The 21852-nt window shown below is 46.8% G+C and overlaps 1 protein-coding gene across 1 annotated transcript in view; it reads right to left on the reverse strand.

Moving 5' to 3' along the window:
- Positions 1-3360: 3360 nt before the first annotated feature.
- LOC309855509 (ubiquitin carboxyl-terminal hydrolase 17-like protein 17) overlaps positions 3361-21852 on the reverse strand; it is a gene marked incomplete at both ends in the record, with an annotated part of 50683 nt that continues 32191 nt past the window's right edge. Inside the window, 5 exons of the mRNA XM_082715868.1 lie at positions 3361-3453; positions 4933-5038; positions 5484-5683; positions 20814-20919; positions 21365-21564. Of these exons, the coding sequence (XP_082571994.1) occupies positions 3361-3453; positions 4933-5038; positions 5484-5683; positions 20814-20919; positions 21365-21564 (705 nt within the window). The remainder of the gene's footprint in view (positions 3454-4932; positions 5039-5483; positions 5684-20813; positions 20920-21364; positions 21565-21852) is intronic.

A 21852-nucleotide genomic window follows, 5' to 3' on the forward strand; every position in this document is an offset into this window, starting at 1 on the left:
AGTGAAATAAGTCAAGCAGAGGAGTCAGTTATCATATGCTTTCACTTATTTGTGGAGCATAACAAATAGCATGGAGGACTTAGGGAGATGGAGAGGAGAAGGGAGTTGAGGGAAATTGGGAGGGGAGGTGAATCATGAGAGACTATGGACTCTGAAAAACAATCTGAGGGGTTTTGAAGGGGTGGGGGGTTGGAGGTTGGGGGAACCAGGTGGAGGGTATTAGAGAGGGCACGGATTGCATGGAGCACTGGGTGTGGTGCAAAAACAATGAATACTGTTATGCTGAAAAGAAATAAAAAATTTTTAAAAATTAAAAAAAAAATAAAATATATTCAGTTAGTCAGCATATAGTACTTCGTAAGGTTTTTTGTTTTTTTTTTGGTTATTTTTAGATTTTATTTATTTATTTGACAGACAGAGATCACAAGCAGGCAGAGAGGCAGGCTGGGGGCGAGGGGGTGGTGGGGGAAGCAAACTCTCCGCTGAGCAGAGAGCCCGATGCAGGGCTCGATCCCAGGACCCTGGAATCATGACCTGAGCTGAAGGCAGAGGTTTTATCCCACTGAGCCACCCAGGTGTCTCAGTACTTCATAGGTTTTTGATGTGAGATTAGTTTCTTTAACGTGTGTGGATTACTCAGGATAACAAAATGATCGGCTATGCTAGAACATCCTTGTTTCAAAAAACAAAAGTTTCAGTTATCATATAATGCATCATTTTGTCTTCAAAAAATTCAAGCAAGAAAAGTTTTCTACATTCAGTTTCATCATTCCAAATATGACTCCCCGAGTTGGACAGAAATTAGGAGTGCCATGAGATTTCTTGTTCCCCTTAGTGTTTCCTTGTCTAGTGTATGATATTAAATAAGATATTAATATTGTCTAACAGCTTCTATGAGCATCGTAAACTCAAAATATCTTTGTCATAATGGTTGATCTTTCATAGTGTCTTACAGAAGATATTAGGCATTGTGTATATATCAATCCCTTTGAGGAAACTTACAAAATTGATTATGGTTAATAATCAATACATTCTAAATACAGAGTAAGTACATTATAAAATGTCAGTGAGGTTAACTTTGTAAAACATAGGCATAAAACAAGAACAATAAAATAAAAAATAAACAGTGACAAGATGACATATAAAATCAATATTACATAAAGAACTCTTTTACTGTGTTTTTGTCAGAAGGCATAAGACACTAATGGGGCAGTGGGCAAGACACCGTTCAGGAACCTAGGGGAGAAGGGAGCAGCCTCCCATACAAAGAATGCATGGATGGGAGTTACAGAGGGTGTGGGGGAGTCCCACCGCATGGCTTCTGTTCTTCTCTCTTACTTTTAATGACTTTGTGTGCTCAACCAGTACCCCCGGCACTCCAACTACAGGGAGCTCCAGAGAGAGAAGGAAGCATTCCCAAACAGATGCTCTGCAGGGAGGAAGGAGCACTCATTTGTTCTTCTTACGAAATTCCCTCTGTGAGCTTTGGGTATTACCTGGGTGAGAAAAGAACCATAACTTGGGACTAAGGTCGTATTTTGACCACCACTTGTCCAGACTGTCAAACATTTTTGCTTTACAAAGTCACCTGCAGGACTGTACATCGAAATGCTCATGTCTCAGAAAGACAACAACATGTCCATTTCTTCAAGTAGAAGTCCAGCATACAGATATATTAAAACTCGATAACTAATCCCAATATGGGCCAAAGTGAAATGCAAGCTGCATGCCTTACACAGTGAGACATACAGGGTGTTCATGGGAATATTTTTAATATGCATTTTAATATGCAATTTATTATGTATTTAGGTACGAGAGCTATAATGCCTGAGATTCTGAATGTCAAAGAACTGCTAGATCCTATCATTCTCCTCTGAGATAATTAATCTGTAAGGAAATAAAATAAATATCTAAAGCATCTTCAATGCTAGGAAATAAAACCCATGCACATGATGTCGTAAAGGCAAAAATTCTATTAAATGTCAAAAAAAGGATACACTGCCTTTCAATTGCATTAATGACAATCCTACTATCCCTGCCACCAAAATGACTCCAGGACGACTCCGCGTGAGGGCACCGTGCTGGTATTTCCAAATCCCATACCAGTGTGTCGAACATTGTGTGCTCAACCAGTAGTTGCCCTGCATTCCAACTGCAGAGATCTGCAGAGAGAGGGGGCAGCATTCCCCAAACAGGTGCTCTGTAGGGACGCAGGAGCACTCCGTGGCTCTTCCCAAGAAAGAAATCTCTCTACAGATCTGTGGGGTTTTTCCCTTGTTCCTCATCAGAGATTCTCCTGAGGGAGAGAGGAAACGGAGCCTGGGACTGGTGATATTTGGACCAACACCTACCTGAGTGTCAAATGTTCTTGCCTTGGGAAATCATCTGGAGGGCAGTAAATCCCAATGTCCAGGCTTCAGAAAGGGGGCAATAGTCTCCATTACCGCAAGGGGGATGCCAGAATATAAATACAGGAAAACTGACCGCCTGATCCCATGAGACACTAAAGTGGGACTGAGGCCTCATGCAGTGCATGTGGCACTGCACAGGGAGTAAGGGGAGCTATGTGCTCTAGGCATCCATTCATGCAGGAGAGCAGGGTGTGCCTGCGATCCTCAGTGTCTAAGAAGCCCTAGATCCTACCAACGTCCTCTTTCCTCTTAGGTAATCAAGCTTTGAGGAATTAAAAGCGTTACAGAAAGGATCTGAAATGCTAAGGGGAAAAAAAAAACATGCACACTAAGTCATAGCTGGGGAAAATTTATTAAGGGTACATCAGCTACACACAATTTTGGGATAACATTTGATCATGAAAAGAAGCAGACCAGGTCAAATATTCCCCAGGATAATTTCCACAAAAATCACATCATAGAGTCAAGAAAATCTCATCTCCGGAGAAAACACTGTGTCACTCTTTGCAGAGCACCCTTTGCAGGTGGGGCCTTCTCCCAGAAGCCCCCAATTCAGATATTTGTAAACCAAATACAGGTTTAGGTCCTAGGTTAAATTTACATTTGTATTTACCATTTATCAGCATCATTTCACTCAATTTCATAGAGAATGTCTTTAAGTAAAGCAAGCTTGACATCCCAGTGGGTAAGTACCTTTTGAAAGGTCACATCTATTTACATGATGAGTGTGTGTGTGTGTGTGTGTGTGTGTGTGTGTTCGGTTTGCATGTGCACGCTCCCCAAAAGCAGGATACCCAACATGATGAAGACTCCTCCATTTCTATCCACTGAAGCTGAGGAAGTGCTGATTCCACACATCAGCCCAGGACTATGACTTGTCCTCCATTCAACAGACACCTCCTCGGGATCCCCTGGGCTGGAGGACAAGTCTCTGAGGCCATGCGCTGTCTCACTCTCTATCACTGTCTTCCGAGGACGAGGACACCTGCAGGTCCTCATGGAGGACACTCACAGGGACGTGACCAAAGAATCCCTGGGATTTCTGAATGACAGGAGGGCCCTGACCCGGAGGGGCTGACTTCTCAGCGGGATGGAGCAAGGGAGGTGTTAGGAACCTGGAGCTCCAGCAGGCTTTGTCCAATCTCGTGAAGACCATTCTCAGAGGCGTGCCAGGGGCGGGCTTGGAATGTGGACGTGGGGTTTCGATGCATGCCTGGACCGTTTCCAGGAGAGGTCGGGGGTGTGCAGGCTGCAGGTCGATGACTTGCACTGGGGCAGGTGTCTTCCCGGTCAGTAGGGGTGCCGCAGGGGGTCCACATGCACTTCTCTTTGCAGGAGGACACAGACTCTCCGAAGCCCCCAGATGGCTTTCCTGTATGCTCTTGTGGTGGTGCTGGAAGGGGCTCCAGCGTGCTTTCTTTCGGGGGTTCAGGCCCATCTCTAGAGAGATCTGGACGCCTCTCTTGCCTGCTGTCTTGAGATAGTTTTGGAAATTCTGAACCATACCGTGGCTTGCGTTAGGACGTGCATTCTCCTCAGGAACCTTGGCTGGTGCCCGGACATGGTGCACGCCATCTACCTTGGACACAGCCTGGGGAACTTCAGGGGAGTCTCCTCGGGGCCTCTTTCCTGACAGATGGACAACCGGGCCACCCTCCTTGGCAAAGGGTTGGCATGCCAGGGGTCTGTCAGGCGTCACCACTCTCTGTGCCTCATGTTGTGCACCAGGGGGGAGGACGCTCCCTGAAGGGCTTCTGAGGAGAGCAGCTGAGTGGTACCCGACTCTCATGTCAGCGGTTTGGGTCGGCGGCTCCCATGGGAGGGGAGGCTCCAGGACAGACGCTCTCTTGGTGGTATAGACGGGCATCGGTGTGTGTGGACGCTGTGGGAAAAGGAACACACGGAAATGCGCATTAGTTTTCCCTCACCACCAAGACAACATCGCCACGAAGGAAAACCAAGAAACTCACAAAACCCCAACACCTTAGTATGTTCAGTTCAGCAGTGGATGACAGGAAAGGTTCTGTGTACACAGGAGGTGGGACCACAGCTCAGGGGTGGTCAGGAATAAATACTCGACAGGATCTCCTGGACACCCTTTTTCTATCGGGGACGAACCGAGAAAGCTTCTGCAAAAACATCTACGGTTCGTCCAGCGGACCATCTACTGGGCTCCGGAGAGCACAGGAATCCTGCCGCTGTGGAGCCACTGCAGAGGCTACTGAGATTTGATGGACGATGTGGGAGAATGTGTCCCAAAGCAAAGTTCCCTGCTCTTCCATCGAGGGTTCTATGTGTGAGAAGAGTGTCCAGCAGTGCTTTCCCTCCCACGCACCCACTGTGCACACACATCCCTGGAATAAGGCACCATGTTGGGCAGCAAGGGAAATGGGGGAGGAGGATGCCCCCCTGAGCTCACACGGCTCAGAACGGAAGTGGGGTCAGTCCTCACCCAGGAAGGCAACGAAGCCCATCAGGGTCCACCAGACAGAACAGGAGCCAGGAAGCAGGGGACACTCACCCTCACGTAGCTGCAGGATTCTGTGCAATCCTTCCAGGTTTGCTTCTGCCCGCCTTGGAGTCGCCTGGGGAATCTCTGGAGCAGGGCCTCCCTCTGGCGGGCTTGCCTGCACAACAAAGCGTGGGAAGTGGAAGAAACTCAGTTTCACGTCTTCAAACTGGGACACAAGCCTGAGGCCTCAGACAGCAGCGTCCTTTCCCTCCCCTGCCATTCTTCCCCCTACTCCCGAAAGCCCTCCAGGGAGCCCTCCAGGTTTGCCTAGGAGCTACTAGCATTTGGGGGCTCTGGCAAGTCTGCTTGGCATTAGCCAGGTTCCCATATGTCCCCTAGTAAGGGGACACCCACCCCACCACTCACACACTCTCGCCGATTCAGCAAGGGCAGCTCAGTAGCCTAAGTGTGGACCCTGGAGGATGGACAGCTCCTTTGTCGGCCTCCCCAGCCCTGTCTGTGCGTGAGGACAGCACAGCACACAGTGTCCAGGGGCAGAGACACAGTGCCCTTAGACGTCAGCCCTGGGATTGGGGACAGGAGCAAGCCACGTTCCTCACCTTGGTCCCTCTCCCTTCTCCCTCTCAGCCTGCTTCAGGGGCCCGGGGTTCTGCTGGTCCTGCTGACTGCGTGGTTCTATGTTCTCCTTCAGCTTCCTGGAGCCCAAGGCCTGGAGGTCGAGGGCCCTGCCCCAGTGCTTCATGGGGCACCTGCTGCTGGATGCCTTGTGCCCAAAAGATCCACAGTCCCTGCACTTCACCTGGGGACGAAGAAAGAAGGATCAGTGGTTTTGGACAGGGGGCATCACCTCGGCTTGTGAGGTGCCAGCCTTCCGAAGACCGTGGGATGCTTCCCCAGCCTCTCCAGGAGGGACATGGAGGAGGGATTGCAAGAGTCAGGCTGAACTGAAGGAGCCCTCTGGAGAGACGTGGACAAACACCAGCCTGGACCGGAGCCCGTACACTCCTGAGGTAGACCCTCGCTGTGTCTGAATGCTCCACTATGTCTGGTGACGAGACTCCAGGGCAGGTGGTCCTGGCCCAGGAAAGGACAACTGAGTTATGGACACAGAACTCTCCATGTGCCAAGCCTGTCTCCACAGTCAGGGCAGACCCCCTCCTCACAGCACATGCCGGCCTCTGCTTACCCTGGGATCCTCCTCCTCTGGCCCAGGAGCCCTGGGTGCTAAGGATGCCCTCGGTGGCCTCTTCCCTTTCTGGGCTTTCAAGGGTCTGTAGGGCTCAAGCTGGGTCTGTCTGCCCGCCATGTGTCCTACTTCCTTAAGGGACATGGCAGTTGGCCGGCCTGCCTCGGGGATGGGTGTCTGGAATTCCTGAGTCAAAAAAAAAAAAAGGACAGTTGTATTCACAGAGATGCAACCCTCTTTCCTGTCCCTTCTTCTCCAAGTAGGTATGAGGGGGCCTCAGGACCACCAGATCAAACACAGTTGTCACCCTGTGACCTCTCCTCCCTTCCTGTCCTCCACACTCTCCTGCCTACCCACCCCCAGGATGGTGCCCTTAGAAAGCGCAGGTGAAGTTGCCTTGAATGACTTACCAGAGAGGTGCTTGTGAATTCTCTCACAATGCACTCTGGAAGCAAAACCAGGGACAGGACTGCCCCTGATTTACACAAGAATCAACGCTATGACAATACTCCATGGGACACTCAGAGTTGAAAATGGAAAAGCAGGTATCCTTTTCTCTCCAAACTCTCCATTTCCCCACTGACACCGGAGGAAGCCATTTTAGACTATAAGATCCCTTGGAAAAACATCACTTCTCTTGATGGAATGAGGGAAGTGGCCCATCTAAGGGTCTCAACTCTTTGATATCATGTTTTCTTTTCAGTGCCCCATTCTTAACTCTCTTCTAATCCTTGGGAAATGACTAGCTTTTAACTTCATGTGAACCTGGGACTTCTTTTTCATTTTTAATATTTTTTTTATTAAGACAGACAGAGAGAGAAAGCTCGAGGTAGGGTAAGGGCAGAAGGACAAGCAGACTACCTGCTGAGCAGGGAGCCAAATGAGGGGCTCCATTATAGGACCCTGGAATCATGACCTGAGACAAAGTCAGACAACCAACTCAGCCAGCCAGGTGCCCTGAACCTGTGACTTCTTTAGGCTCCCAGTCCCACAGAGAAACGGACCAAGATTCTGTCACAACACCTCCATGAGCCCACTCCAATCAGACTATTGGGGTCAGTTCCTTTGGAAGTGGAACCTCAGGGAGTCAAGAGCATTGGCAGTCATGCCTTTGATTAGTCTCTCTTCTCAGAATATGGTTTCATATTCTGAATATTCCAGAATATGGAACCAGTCTTTCGCGCATTGAGAAAAGGCACATCACCCCATAATTTCCTCACTGTCCTATTTCTCTAGCTCCTAAGATAAGGATGCAGCTGTCCAAAAACCCACCAGAAATGCAATGGTGCTCCTCCTGTCTCTCATTAGAGGCTCAGGAAGGTACTAGACAGACTCCACTGGAGGAGACTGCGTGTCTAACATGCCAAAGGAATGGTCAGAAAGGGCCACTTCCTTCCCTCCCTGACTTTCCTATAACCCCGAGGTCGTCTTTCTTGTTAATAGGGCAGACCCAATCAACAATGCCTTCTTGCGGAGCATTTTCAGGCATGGTAATATCATGTCACACACATATCATCTTTTCAGAATACTTCTTTTCTCTAAGAAAATAACAAACTGGAAGCTACGACTGCTTCATTTTGTTTTGTTTTGTTTTGAATGAGAGAGAGAGAGAGAGCAGAGGGAGAGGGAGCGATAGAATCTCTGAGCCTGAGCCTGGAGCCCAGTGTGGGGCCAGATCCCAGAACCCCGAGATCAAGAAGTGATCTGAAATGAAGTGTCAGACACTTAAGAAAATGAGCCACGTAGGTGCCCCTGTCCTAGGGATTCTTTAAAGAGAATGGAGGATAGAAGGCTGGATTCCTATCACCTGGGCCTTCCTGACTGGAATGCAAGAGAGCATCTTTCTTCCAAAACAGGCCAACAAGTACCACCAACACTAGCCCAAGGGGCCTCCATTTCCAATCCTTTTGGCCCTCTGGGCAGTTTCCCACTCCAAGTGTTGGGGCCCCCTTGGTCTAAGAGACTCCATATTGGTTGAGCGGCCATTTTGTTGTTTACCAAAAAAAAATTAGTGACTCAGAGTTCCCGGAACATCAATAAGGGGCACTCAACTGAAACTCAACCTCCCTAACTAACAAAGAATGTAAACCCTGCCCTTTGGTCACCAAACTTGAGCGCCAGTTCTGACCAGAATGCTAGACCCGTTCAAAGAGCTGCTATAGGGTAAATTGTAATTCAATTGGCCACCTGTGTGTGGCCTAACCTGACTACGCAACTTTCTGTGTGGGTTACGATCTCCTTGGCCACCTGTGCTCTATAAAAGTTAGTCTGTGAAGCTGGGAAGAGGTCGCTGTCTCCATAAGAGACGGCCCTGACCGTTCGGTTTAATTCCCCATACTTGGTGCAAAATAAAATTCTGCTTAACCTTCACTTTGTATCAGTCTTGCTCCTTTGATCATGGATCCCATCTCTAAGATTGGTGTGTCTTGCACAGAGAATGGATTTTGAATGGACCTTTAAAGGCCATGGTTCAGTCCCAGACTGGCAACTTTCAGTCTTACCAGAGCTTCCTAGCAGCCTCCTCCTGGCCACACCCAGTCTCATGGGACCCCTGCCACTGCCCCACCTGTATGCTCTTCTTCATCCTTACCCTGCCCCACCCAGACTCCCATGCCTTCCATTTCCTCTCATGCTCCAACTGGCCTCAACTCATATCTAGTAGCACCAGCCACTGCCCCAATGAACACACAAGAATCCATGCTATGGCAATACAACATGGGGTACACAGAGTTGAAAATGGGAAAGAACCTATGCTTTCCTCTCAAAATCTGTATTTCACATTTGACGCACCAGGAAGCCATTTTCAACTACAAAGTCATTTTACAAAGCCTACTTTCTCCTCTACTAGATTGGAAGCTGCCCATCTGGGTTTCTGTAATCTCTTCTTGAGAGACACAGCGAGAGAGGGAACACAAGCAGAGAGAGAGGGAGAAGAAGACAGCCTGATGCAAGGCTCGATCCCAGAGCCCTGGGATCATGACCTGAGCCGAGGGCAGAGGCTTAACAACTGAGCCCCCAGGCACCCCTGTAACCTCTTTTTTAATATTCTCTTCTCAGAGTCCCTTTCTTAACTAACTTCTAATCCATTGGAAATGAGGATCTTTCCACATCTTGGGAACAAGTTCCTTCTTTAGGCTTTCAGTGCCCACAGCCAAATGGAACAGGATTTTGTCCCAGCACTTCCACGATCCCGCACCCCTCAGACTGTGGGGCAAATTTCCCTTAGAATTACAACCTCAGGGAATCACGAGGACTGCTTTTGACCAGTCTCTCCTCTCAGAAAATGCTTTCCAATGAAAGTGTGCTTAACCCAATGAAGTAAGCTACATCCCTCCATAATTTCCTCCCTGTCTCATTTCTCTGACAGCTGAACTGAGGACCCAGTTGTCCCAAAACCCACCTGAAATGCAGCGGTGCTCCTCCTGTCTCCCAGTAGAGGCTTAAAAGGTTGCAGAGGGACTCTGCTGGAGGAGCCTCTGTGTCCAGCGTGCCCGAGGAATGGTCAGAAATGGCCACTTCCCTCCCCTCCCTGACTTTTCTACTGGCCCAACGTCACGTGACCTTTCAGGCACTTGACACCCACCAATCCAATCCTCTTTCCTGTCAGTAGGCGGGACCCAGTGAAGTATCCCTTCTTGTCCAGCATTTTCATGCATTATAGTCCATATGTATGTGTGCATATGCTTTTCAGAATACATACATTTTGTACAAATAACAAAGCTTTGAATGTCTGCCTGTTTCTTTTTTTCTCTCTTAGGGCAGATTTAATATTACAACCTGTTTAACTATTAGGGCCTGCTTAGCCAGAGTGACTCCATATTGCCTAGGTAGCCATATTGTTGTTTACATCCACGGACTTCATTTGGGGAATAAACAGCCCAGCAGTTCCTGATATGGGTTCCGTATTGATTCTGGCAATCGATTCTGGGAATAAACCCCTAACAATAGAAGCCACATACCTTGAGGTCTGCGGTTATGCCCTCTACAACTAGCTTGTAAGATCAGGGCGGGGTCGCTCTCTTCTGAGGCAGCCCTGACCAGTCAATCTGATTTCTGATGCCAGGTGTAAAAATAAAGCTTTGCTTAACCTTCGCTTTGTATCAGTCTCATTCCTTTGATCAGGGACCCCATCTTTTTCTATTCTTTTCTTTTCTTTTCTTTTTTATAGAGCCAGAGAGAGAGAAAAAAAGAGAGAGAGAGAAAGAATGAAAGCACGGGTTGGGGGAGGAGGGACAGAGGCAGAGAGAAAATCTTAGATAGGCTCCAGGTCCAGTGCAGCTCCAGATCAGGGCCTGATCATGTCCTGAGTTGAAATCAAGAGTCCAGTACCCATGGATACCTATTCCTCTCCTCAGCTAGAATTTCCTGTTCGGATCCTATGAGGCATCTTTTCTCCTGGCATCAAGTACATTAACGCTGTTGTGGACCCATCAGTGTCCTCCATGTCCAAGCGCCTCACTTTCCCAACTGAAACTCTGGATCCAGGACATATTTCCAGGGTCCCTTCACTGTACCTGTTGCCCTCCCAGTTCTCCTTTCTGTCCTTGGGATTTTGCCTGTGCTTGGATATTCAGAGTAATGCCATCCTTTGCTTTATGTCTTTCTGGAACTGGCTTCTTTGGACTTTTGTGTTGGGACCTAATTCGTGGGTGCTGACCAGTCCCCATGTGGACCCGTGTAGCTCTAAGTCTTTTTATCTCCTCCTTTTTGATTCCTTTTTTAATTTTTAATTTTTTTTATAAATATATAGTGTATTATTAGCCCCAGGGGTACAGGTCTGTGAATCGCCAGGTTTACACACTTCACAGCACTCACCATAGCACATACCCTCCCCAATGTCCATAACCCCACCACCCTCTCCCGACCCCCCTCCCCCCAGGAACCCTCAGTTTGTTTTGTGAGATTAAAAGTCTTTCATGGTTTGCTTCCCTCCCAATCCCATCTTGTTTCATTTATTCTCTTCCTACCCTCCAAACCCCCCACGTAGCATCTCCACTTCCTCATATCAGGGAGATCATATGATAGTTGTCTTTCTCCGATTGACTTATTTCGCTAAGCACAATACCCTCTAGTTCCAACCACATCGTCGCAAATGGCATGATTTTATTTCTATTGATGACTGCATAGTATTCCATTGTATAAATATACCACCTCTTCTTTCTCCATTCATCTGTTGATGGACATCTAGGTTCTTTCCATAGTTTGGCTATCGTGGACATTGCTGCTATAAACATTTGGGTGCACGTGCCCCTTCGGATCACTGTGTTTGTATCTTTAGGGTAAATACCCAGTAGTGCAATTGCTGGGTCATAGGGTAGCTCTATTTTCAACTTTTTGAGGAACCTCCATGCTGTTTTCCAGAGTGGTTGCACCAGCTCGCATTCCCACCAACAGTGTAGGAGGGTTCCCCTTTCTCCGAACCCTCGCCAGCATTTGTCATTTCCTGACTGGTTAAAATTAGCCATTATGAGGGGTGTCATTTGGTATCTCATTGTGGTTGCAAGTTGTACTTCCCTCATGCCGAGTGATGTGGAGCACTTTTTCATGTGTCTGTGGGCCACCTGGATGGCTTCTTTGCAGAAATGTCTATTCATGTCCTCCCCGTTTCTTTTTTTTTTTTTAAGATTTTATATACTTATTTGACAGACAAGTAGGCAGAGAGGCAGGCAGAGACAGAGAGAGGAGAAAGCAGGCTCCCCTCTGAGCAGAGATCCCGATGCAGGGCTCGATCCCAGGACCCTGGGATCATGACCTGAGCTGAAGGCAGAAGCTTTAACTCACTGAGCCACCCAGGTGCCCCCTCTGCCCATTTCTTGATTGGATTATTTGTTCTTTGGGTGTTGAGTTTGCTAAGTTCTTTATAGATTTTGGACACTAGTCCTTTATCTCATATGTCGTTTGCAAATATCTTCTCCCATTCTGTCAGTTGTCTTTTGATTTTGTTCACTGTTTCCTTTGCTGTGCAGAAGCTTTTGATCTTGATGAAATCCCAATAGTTCATTTTTGCCCTTGCTTCCCTTGCCTTTGGTGATGTTCCTAGGAAGATGGTGCTGGTGAATAATACTTTTAATGGACTGTTGGATCCTATTGGCTAGTATTTTGGTGAGAATTTCACATCTGTGTTCATCAGGGATATTGGTTTGTAATTCTCTTTTTTGATGGGATCCTTGTCTTGTTTTGGGATCAAAGTGATGCTGGCCTCATAAAATGAGTTTGGAAGTCTTCCTTCCATTCCTATTTTTTGGAACAGTTTCAGGAGAATAGGAATTAATTCTTCTTTAAATGTTTGGTAGAATTTCCCTGGGAAAATTTGGGCCTGGGCTTTTGTTTGTTTGGAGATTACTGGGGAGATTATTTTAATCTCCTTACTGGTCATGGGCCTGTTCAGATTTTGTATTTATTCCTGGTTCATGTGTGGTAGTTTCTATGTCTCTAGGAATGCATCCATTTCTTCCAGATTGTCAACTTTGTTGGCGTAGAGTTGCTCATAATATGTTCTTAGAATTGTTTGTATTCCTTTGGTGTTGGTTGTGATCTCTCCCCTTTCATTCATGATTTTATTTATTTGGGTTTTTTTCTCTTTTCTTCTTGATTAGTCTCCTTCAAACCTCCACCTGGCCTCACCCATTCTCATGGGGGCCTTGCCATAGCCCCAGCCCATGACCATCAGCATGATCCCAGCCCCACCCATATTCCCATCCTATCCCAATTCTCTTATTCCCCACCTGGCCTCAAACAACACCTTGGCCCTTTGTTTGTTCTATTTGGCCACAGTGGCACCAGTGCCTCAGGGCCACACTCCAATTATAATAAACTATATACCGGCATGGGGCTTGGCAGAGGATAACATACCTTTCACTCTCTTTATAATTAAAATTTGCATATACTAATTTTGGACCTTTTAAAATTATTAATATTTCCATTGATTTTTCATCTTTTAAGGTATAATTTGTGAAGATTTCTCAGTGCATGTGCGGGCACACACACACAGAGGTGCGTTAGGCAATGTAAGGTGATGGATGTGTTCATTCATTTGAGTGTGGTGATCACTTCCCAACATATACATCTATCAAATTATCACATTGGATACATTTGATTTATCAGTTATAATCTCAGCAAAGCTGGAAACCTATTTCCTTTAATTTTGCAAAAATGTTAAATAAAGGTATAAGGGGGAAACGCATTCTTGCATTATAGATACATGATGTTCGTGATGTAGTCTTAAATCCACTGCTGTTTTATTTTAATTGAATATTTAATGATTTGGTCCATGAATCCCTAAGGATGGTTGGGCTTTACATTGTTCTTCCCCCATTCCTTCAAGTGCATTTCAGACTCTCCTCCCTCTTTTCTCAAAGGGTCTTCATGTGAGTCAAGTGTTCTCACTGGGTCCTGTTTCACAATTCTGGGAATAATATCATCTATACTGATATTGAAAAGTCGGATGTACTGATATTAAAAAATAGAATGTACTGGCTAACTGAACATAATTAAAAAAAAAAAAAAAGAAAACATCCCTCAGCAAGAGAATAGCCCATAATTCATAACTGTCCATATTGTCAGATGTATGATTTGTATAAAGACTATTTTCTAACTTTTATTTTGTAGTTTTTGGATTTAACCCACCGAGCCACCCAGACGCCTGGTATAGTCGTTTTGCATTTAGAGTTGCAAACCTGTCACTCAGTTTTCTCCCGTGTTAACATCTTACGTAACTAGATTATACTTATCAAAACTTTGAAATTAACATGCATATAATAAAATTAAACTTAAACAGAAGAAAGAAAAAAAGAAAGGAAAGAAAAGAAAGGAAAATAAAAGAAAAATAAAGTAAGGAAAAGAGAAATGAAAAGAGAATGAAGTTGCTTCTTCTAACTTAACTAAAAGACTGTAGGGGAGGGTAGGTGAACCATGAGAGACTATGGACTCTGAAAATAATCTGAGGGTTTTGAAGGGGCAGGGGGTAAGAGGTTGGGGTACCAGGTGGTGGGTATTATCGAGGGCACAGATTGCATGGAGCACAGGGGGTGGGGCAAAAATAATGAATATTGTTGTGCTGAAAATAAATAAAAAATAAATAAATTTAAAAAAAAAGACTGTATTTAAACCTTCTGATTGCCCCCATCTGGTGATAGCTTGATAATGCGATTTATTTAACCTTACTGCCACTGGTTTGGGTTTCTTTGCAAATTAAAATGAGCAGTTATAATCATTTTACTGTTGAATTAAAGTTTCTATGCTCCATGCCTTTTAATGTGGTTGATTACCATGAAGCTGGGATATATCTTAGCAGCACTGAGGTATATGCCATGTGTGGTATCTTCTCTTACAGCACCTAGCATGGGGATAAGATGAACCTCACAGGATGAAAGCTGTCCTAGAAGCTGTTTCCACAACTCTTCTGCCTGGGTTCCAAACTGTCATGAGATACACGTGCCCTGGACTGTTCCCTCTGAAGAGTACTGACCTTGTTTTCACCTGTCGGACAAAACACAAGCCAGGGAAGGGAAGTCGGGGAATCCCTCAGCCTATGTTCACGGACTGTGGCAAGGACGTATGCTCATTGTAAAGCTCACCACAAATCTGATCGCAGGATCTGACCACAGATCTGATCACAAGTGCATCACAGGATAAACCTCCAGGTGCCACCATGGGATCTTGCCTTGGTGCTGGCGCCAGCCCCGAGGTTCAAGCCAAGTACCCTATTGCGAAATCAATGCCAAGCTCACATCCTGCCATATATAATAGAGCCCAGAATCCTAATTCTGTATCCTGTCACCATTAATGAGGTCTGCATAGAACTCCATCCTGGGTTGGCGTAGTCAGACTCCCAGGAAAACCCTCAGGGCTCTGTTCTGGGAGGTTACACAAAGTCTTCAGTCTGTCCTCATGACAAACAGAACAAGTGCCCAGAGGATCCCTGGTCAGAGACTGGGCATTGACCTCCACACACCCCACCAGAGAATTCATCTGCTGACTGTCCAGGCCTTTAAATCTTTTTTAAAAAATCTTTAAAATTAAAAAAAAAAAAAAAAGACAAATGGTTTTCCAGAATTTTTTCCTACTCCATCAATTTTGTAGCCAATAATATATATTTTATTTACATTTAAAGAAAAGGACAAGAGGTTAATTTCTTTTTTTTTTTAATATGATATCCAGGATCTATAAGGAACTCCTGAAACTCAACACACACAGAACAGACAATCATATAAAAAAATGGGCAGAAGATATGAACAGACACTTCGCCAATGAAGACATACAAATGGCTATCAGACACAAGAAAAAATATTCATCATCACTAGCCATCAGGGACATTCAAATTAAAACCACATTGAGATTCCACCTACCCCAGTTAGAATGGCCAAAATTAGCAAGACAGGAAACAACATGTGTTGAAGAGGATGTGGAGAAAGGGGAACCCTCTTCCACTGTTGGTGGGAATGCAAGTTGGTGCAGCCACTTTAGAAAACAGTGTGGAGATTCCTCAAGAAATTAAAAATAGAGCATCCCTATGAGCCTGCCATTGCACTCCTGGGTATTTACTCCAAAGATACAGATGTCGTGAAAAGAAGGGCCATCTGTACCCCAATGTTTATAGCAGCAATGGCCACGGTCGTCAAACTGTGGAAAGAACTAAGATGCCCTTCAACGGACGAATGGATAAGGAAGATGTGGTCCATATACACTATGGAGTATGATGCCTCCATCAGAAAGATTGAATACCCAACTTTTGTAGCAACATGGATGGGACTGGAAGAGATGATGCTGAGTGAAATAAGTCAAGCAGAGAGAGTCAGTTATCATATGGTTTCACTTATTTGTGGAACATAACATATAGCATGGATGACGTAGGGAGATGGAGAGGAGAAGGGAGTTGAGGGAAATTGGGAGGGGAGGTGAACCATGAGAGTCTATGGACTCTGAAAAACAATCTGATTGTTTTGAAGGGGTGGGGGGTTGGGCGCTGGGTGAACCAGGTGGAGGATATTAGAGAGGGCACGGATTGCATGGAGCACTGGGTGTGGTTCAAAAACAATGAATACTGTTATGCTGAAAAGAAATGAAAAAATTTTAAAAAATTAAAAAAAATAAAATAAAATATATTCAGTTAGTCAGCATATAGTACTTCGTAAGGTTTTTTTTTTTGTTTTTGTTTTTTAGATTTTATTTATTTATTTGACAGACAGAGATCACAAGCAGGCAGAGAGGCAGGCTGGGGCGAGGGGGTGGCGGGGGAAGCAAACTCTCCGCTTAGCAGAGAGCCCGATGCTGGGCTCGATCCCAGGACCCTGGAATCATGACCTGAGCTGAAGGCAGAGGTTTTAACCCACTGAGCCACCCAGGTGTCTCAGTACTTCATAGGTTTTTGATGTGAGATTAGTTTCTTTAACGTGTGTGGATTACTCAGGATAACAAAATGATCGGCTATGCTAGAACATCCTTGTTTCAAAAAACAAAAGTTTCAGTTATCATATAATGCATCATTTTGTCTTCAAAAAATTCAAGCAAGAAAAGTTTTCTACATTCAGTTTCATCATTCCAAATATGACTCCCCGAGTTGGACAGAAATTAGGAGTGCCATGAGATTTCTTGCTCCCCTGAATGTTTCCTTGTCTAGTGTATGATATTAAATAAGATATTAATATTGTCTAACAGCTTCTATGAGCATCGTAAACTCAAAATATCTTTGTCATAATGGTTGATCTTTCATAGTGTCTTACAGAAGATATTAGGCATTGTGTATATATCAATCCCTTTGAGGAAACTTACAAAATTGATTATGGTTAATAATCAATACATTATAAATACAGAATAAGTACATTATAAAATGTCAGTGAGGTTAACTTTGTAAAACATAGGCATAAAACAAGAAAAATAAAATAAAAAATAAACAGTGACAAGATGACATATAAAATCAATATTACATAAAGAACTCTTTTACTGTGTTTTTGTCAGAAGGCATAAGACACTAATGGGGCAGTGGGCAAGACACCGTTCAGGAACCTAGGGGAGAAGGGAGCAGCCTCCCATACAAAGAATGCATGGATGGGAGTTACAGAGGGTGTGGGGGAGTCCCACCGCATGGCTTCTGTTCTTCTCTCTTACTTTTAATGACTTTGTGTGCTCAACCAGTACCTCCGGCACTCCAACTACAGGGAGCTCCAGAGAGAGAAGGAAGCATTCCCAAACAGATGCTCTGCAGGGAGGAAGGAGCACTCATTTGTTCTTCTTACGAAATTCCCTCTGTGAGCTTTGGGTATTACCTGGGTGAGAAAAGAACCATAACTTGGGACTAAGGTCGAATTTTGACCACCACTTGTCCAGACTGTCAAACATTTTTGCTTTACAAAGTCACCTGCAGGGCAGTACATCCAAATGCTCATGTCTCAGAAAGACAACAACATGTCCATTTCTTCAAGTAGAAGTCCAGCATACAGATATATTAAAACTCGATAACTAATCCCAATATGGGCCAAAGTGAAATGCAAGCTGCATGCCTTACACAGTGAGACATACAAGGTGTTCATGGGAATATTTTTAATATGCAATTTAATATGCAATTTATTATGTATTTAGGCACGAGAGCTGATAATGCCTGAGATTCTGAATGTCAAAGAACTGCTAGATCCCATCATTCTCCTCTGAGATAATTAATCTGTAAGGAAATAAAATAAATATCTAAAGCATCTTCAATGCTAGGAAATAAAACCCATGCACATGATGTCGTATAGGCAAAAATCTATTAAATGTCAAAAAAAGGATACACTGCCTTTCAATTGCATTAATGACAATCCTACTATCCCTGCCACCAAAATGACTCCAGGACGACTCCGCGTGAGGGCACCCTGCTGGTATTTCCAAATCCCATACCAGCGTGTCGAACATTGTGTGCTCAACCAGTAGTTTCCCTGCATTCCAACTGCAGAGATCTGCAGAGAGAGGGGGCAGCATTCCCCAAACAGGTGCTCTGTAGGGACGCAGGAGCACTCAGTGGCTCTTCCCAAGAAAGAAATCTCTCTACAGATCTGTGGGGTTTTTCCCTTGTTCCTCATCAGAGATTCTCCTGAGGGAGAGAGGAAACAGAGCCTGGGACTGGTGATATTTGGACCACCACCTACCCGAGTGTCAAATGTTCTTGCCTTGGGAAATCATCTGGAGGGCAGTAAATCCCAATGTCCAGGCTTCAGAAAGGGGGCAATAGTATCCATTACCGCAAGGGGGATGCCAGAATATGAATACAGGAAAACTGACCGCCTGATCCCATGAGACACTAAAGTGGGACTGAGGCCTCATGCAGTGCATGTGGCACATGCACAGGAAGCAAGGGGAGCTATGTGCTCTAGGCATCCATTCATGCAGGAGAGCAGGGTGTGCCTGGGATCCTCAGTGTCTAAGAAGCCCTAGATCCTACCAACGTCCTCTTTCCTCTTAGGTAATCAAGCTTTGAGGAATTAAAAGCGTTACAGAAAGGATCTGAAATGCTAAAGGGGAAAAAAAAACATGCACACTAAGTCATAGCTGGGGAAAATTTATTAAGGGTACATCAGCTACACACAATTTTGGAATAACATTTGATCATGAAAAGAAGCAGACCAGGTCAAATATTCCCCAGGACAATTTCTAAAAAAATCACATCACAGAGTCAAGAAAATCTCATCTCCGGAGAAAACACTGTGTCACTCTTTGCAGAGCACCCTTTGCAGGTGGGGCCTTCTTCCAGAAGCTCCCAATTCAGATATTTGTAAACCAAATACAGGTTTAGGTCCTAGGTTAAATTTACATTTGTATTTACCATTTATCAGCATCATTTCACTCAATTTCATAGAGAATGTCTTTAAGTAAAGCGAGCTTGACATCCCAGTGGGTAAGCACCTTGTGAAAGGTCACATCTATTTACATGATGATTGTGTGTGTGTGTGTGTGTGTGTGTGTGTGTGTGTTCGGTTTGCATGTGCACGCTCCCCAAAAGCAGGATACCCAACATGATGAAGACTCCTCCATTTCTATCCACTGCAGCTGAGGAAGTGCTGATTCCACATATCAGCCCAGGACTATGACTTGTCCTCCATTCCACAGACACCTCCTCTGGATCCCCTGGGCTGGAGGACAAGTCTCTGAGGCCATGCGCTGTCTCACTCTCTATCACTGTCTTCCGAGGACGAGGACACCTGCAGGTCCTCATGGAGGACACTCACAGGGACGTGACCAAAGAAACCCTGGGATTTCTGAATGACAGGAGGGCCCTGACCCGGAGGGGCTGACTTCTCAGCGGGATGGAGCAAGGGAGGTGTTAGGAACCTGGAGCTCCAGCAGGCTTTGTCCAATCTCGTGAAGACCATTCTCAGAGGCGTGCCAGGGGCGGGCTTGGAATGTGGACGTGGGGTTTCGATGCATGCCTGGACCGTTTCCAGGAGAGGTCGGGGGTGTGCAGGCTGCAGGTCGATGACTTGCACTGGGGCAGGTGTCTTCCCGGTCAGTAGGGGTGCCGCAGGGGGTCCACATGCACTTCTCTTTGCAGGAGGACACAGACTCTCCGAAGCCCCCAGATGGCTTTCCTGTATGCTCTTGTGGTGGTGCTGGAAGGGGCTCCAGCGTGCTTTCTTTCGGGGGTTCAGGCCCGTCTCTAGAGAGATCTGGACGCCTCTCTTGCCTGCTGTCTTGAGGTAGTTTTGGAAATTCTGAACCATACCGTGGCTTGCGTTAGGACGTGCATTCTCCTCAGGAACCTTGGCTGGTGCCTGGACATGGTGCACGCCATCTACCTTGGACACAGCCTGGGGAACTTCAGGGGAGTCTCCTCGGGGCCTCTTTCCTGACAGATGGACAACCGGGCCAGCCTCCTTGGCATAGGGTTGGCATGCCAGGGGTCTGTCAGGCGTCACCACTCTCTGTGCCTCATGTCGTGCACCAGGGGGGAAGACGCTCCCTGAAGGGCTTCTGAGGAGAGCAGCTGAGTGGTACCCGACTCTCATGTCAGCGGTTTGGGTCGGTGGCTCCCATGGGAGGGGAGGCTCCAGGACAGACGCTCTCTTGGTGGTATAGACGGGCATCGGTGTGTGTGGACGCTGTGGGAAAAGGAACACACGGAAATGCGCATTAGTTTTCCCTCACCACCAAGACAACATTGCCACGAAGGAAAACCAAGAAACTCACAAAACCCCAAGACCTTAGTATGTTCAGTTCAGCAGTGGATGACAGGAAAGGTTCTGTGTACACAGGAGGTGGGACCACAGCTCAGGGGTGGTCAGGAATAAATACTTGACAGGATCCCCTGGACACGATTTTTCTATCCGGAATGAACCGAGAACGCTTCTGCAAAAACGTCTACGGTTCCTCCAGCGGACCATCTACTGGGCTCCGGAGAGCACAGGAATCCTGCCGCTGTGGAGCCACTGCAGAGGCTACTGAGATTTGATGGACGATGTGGGAGAATGTGTCGCAAAGCAAAGTTCCCTGCTCTTCCATCGAGGGTTCTATGTGTGAGAAGAGTGTCCAGCAGTGCTTTCCCTCCCACACACCCACTGTGCACACACACCCTGGAATAAGGCACCATGTTGGACAGCAAGGGAAATGGGGGAGGAGGATGCCCCCCTGAGCTCACACGGCTCAGAACGGAAGTGGGGTGGGTGTCCCCTTACCAGGGGACATATGGGAACCTGGCTACGGTCCTCACCCAGGAAGGCAACGAAGCCCATCAGGGTCCACCAGACAGAACAGGAGCCAGGAAGCAGGGGACACTCACCCTCACGTAGCTGCAGGATTCTGTGCAATCCTTCCAGGTTTGCTTCTGCCCGCCTTGGGGTCGCCTGGGGAATCTCTGCAGCAGGGCCTCCCTCTGGCGGGCTGGCCTGCACAACAAAGCGTGGGAAGTGGAAGAAACTCAGTTTCATGTCTTCAAACTGGGACACAAGCCTGAGGCCTCAGACAGCAGCGTCCTTTCCCTCCCCTGCCATTCTTCCCCCTACTCCCGAAAGCCCTCCAGGGAGCCCTCCAGGTTTGCCTGGGAGCTACTAGCATTTGGAGGCTCTGGCAAGTCTGCTTGGCATTGGCCAGGTTCCCATATGTCCCCTGGGAAGGGGACACCCACCCCACCACTCACACACTCTCGCCGATTCAGCAAGGGCAGCTCAGTAGCCTAAGTGTGGACCCTGGAGGATGGACAGCTCCTTTGTCGGCCTCCCCAGCCCTGTCTGTGCGTGAGGACAGCACAGCACACAGTGTCCAGGGGCAGCGACACAGTGTCCTTCGACGTCAGCCCTGGGATTGGGGACAGGAGCACGCCACGTTCCTCACCTTGGTCCCTCTCCCTTCTGCCTCTCAGCCTGCTTCAGGGGCCCGGGGTTCTGCTGGTCCTGCTGACTGCGTGGTTCTATGTTCTCCTTCAGCTTCCTGGAGCCCAAGGCCTGGAGGTCGAGGGCCCTGCCCCAGTGCTTCATGGGGCACCTGCTGCTGGATGCCTTGTGCCCAAAAGATCCACAGTCCCTGCACTTCACCTGGGGACGAAGAAAGAAGGATCAGTGGTTTTGGACAGGGGGCATCACCTCGGCTTGTGAGGTGCCAGCCTTCCGAAGACCGTGGGATGCTTCCCCAGCCTCTCCAGGAGGGACATGGAGGAGGGATTGCAAGAGTCAGGCTGAACTGAAGGAGCCCTCTGGAGAGACGTGGACAAACACCAGCCTGGACCGGAGCCCGTACACTCCTGAGGTAGACCCTCGCTGTGTCTGAATGCTCCACTATGTCTGGTGACGAGACTCCAGGGCAGGTGGTCCTGGCCCAGGAAA

This window comes from Mustela nivalis (assembly GCF_964662115.1).
Source record: "Mustela nivalis genome assembly, chromosome: 20".
Lineage (NCBI taxonomy): Eukaryota > Metazoa > Chordata > Mammalia > Carnivora > Mustelidae > Mustela > Mustela nivalis.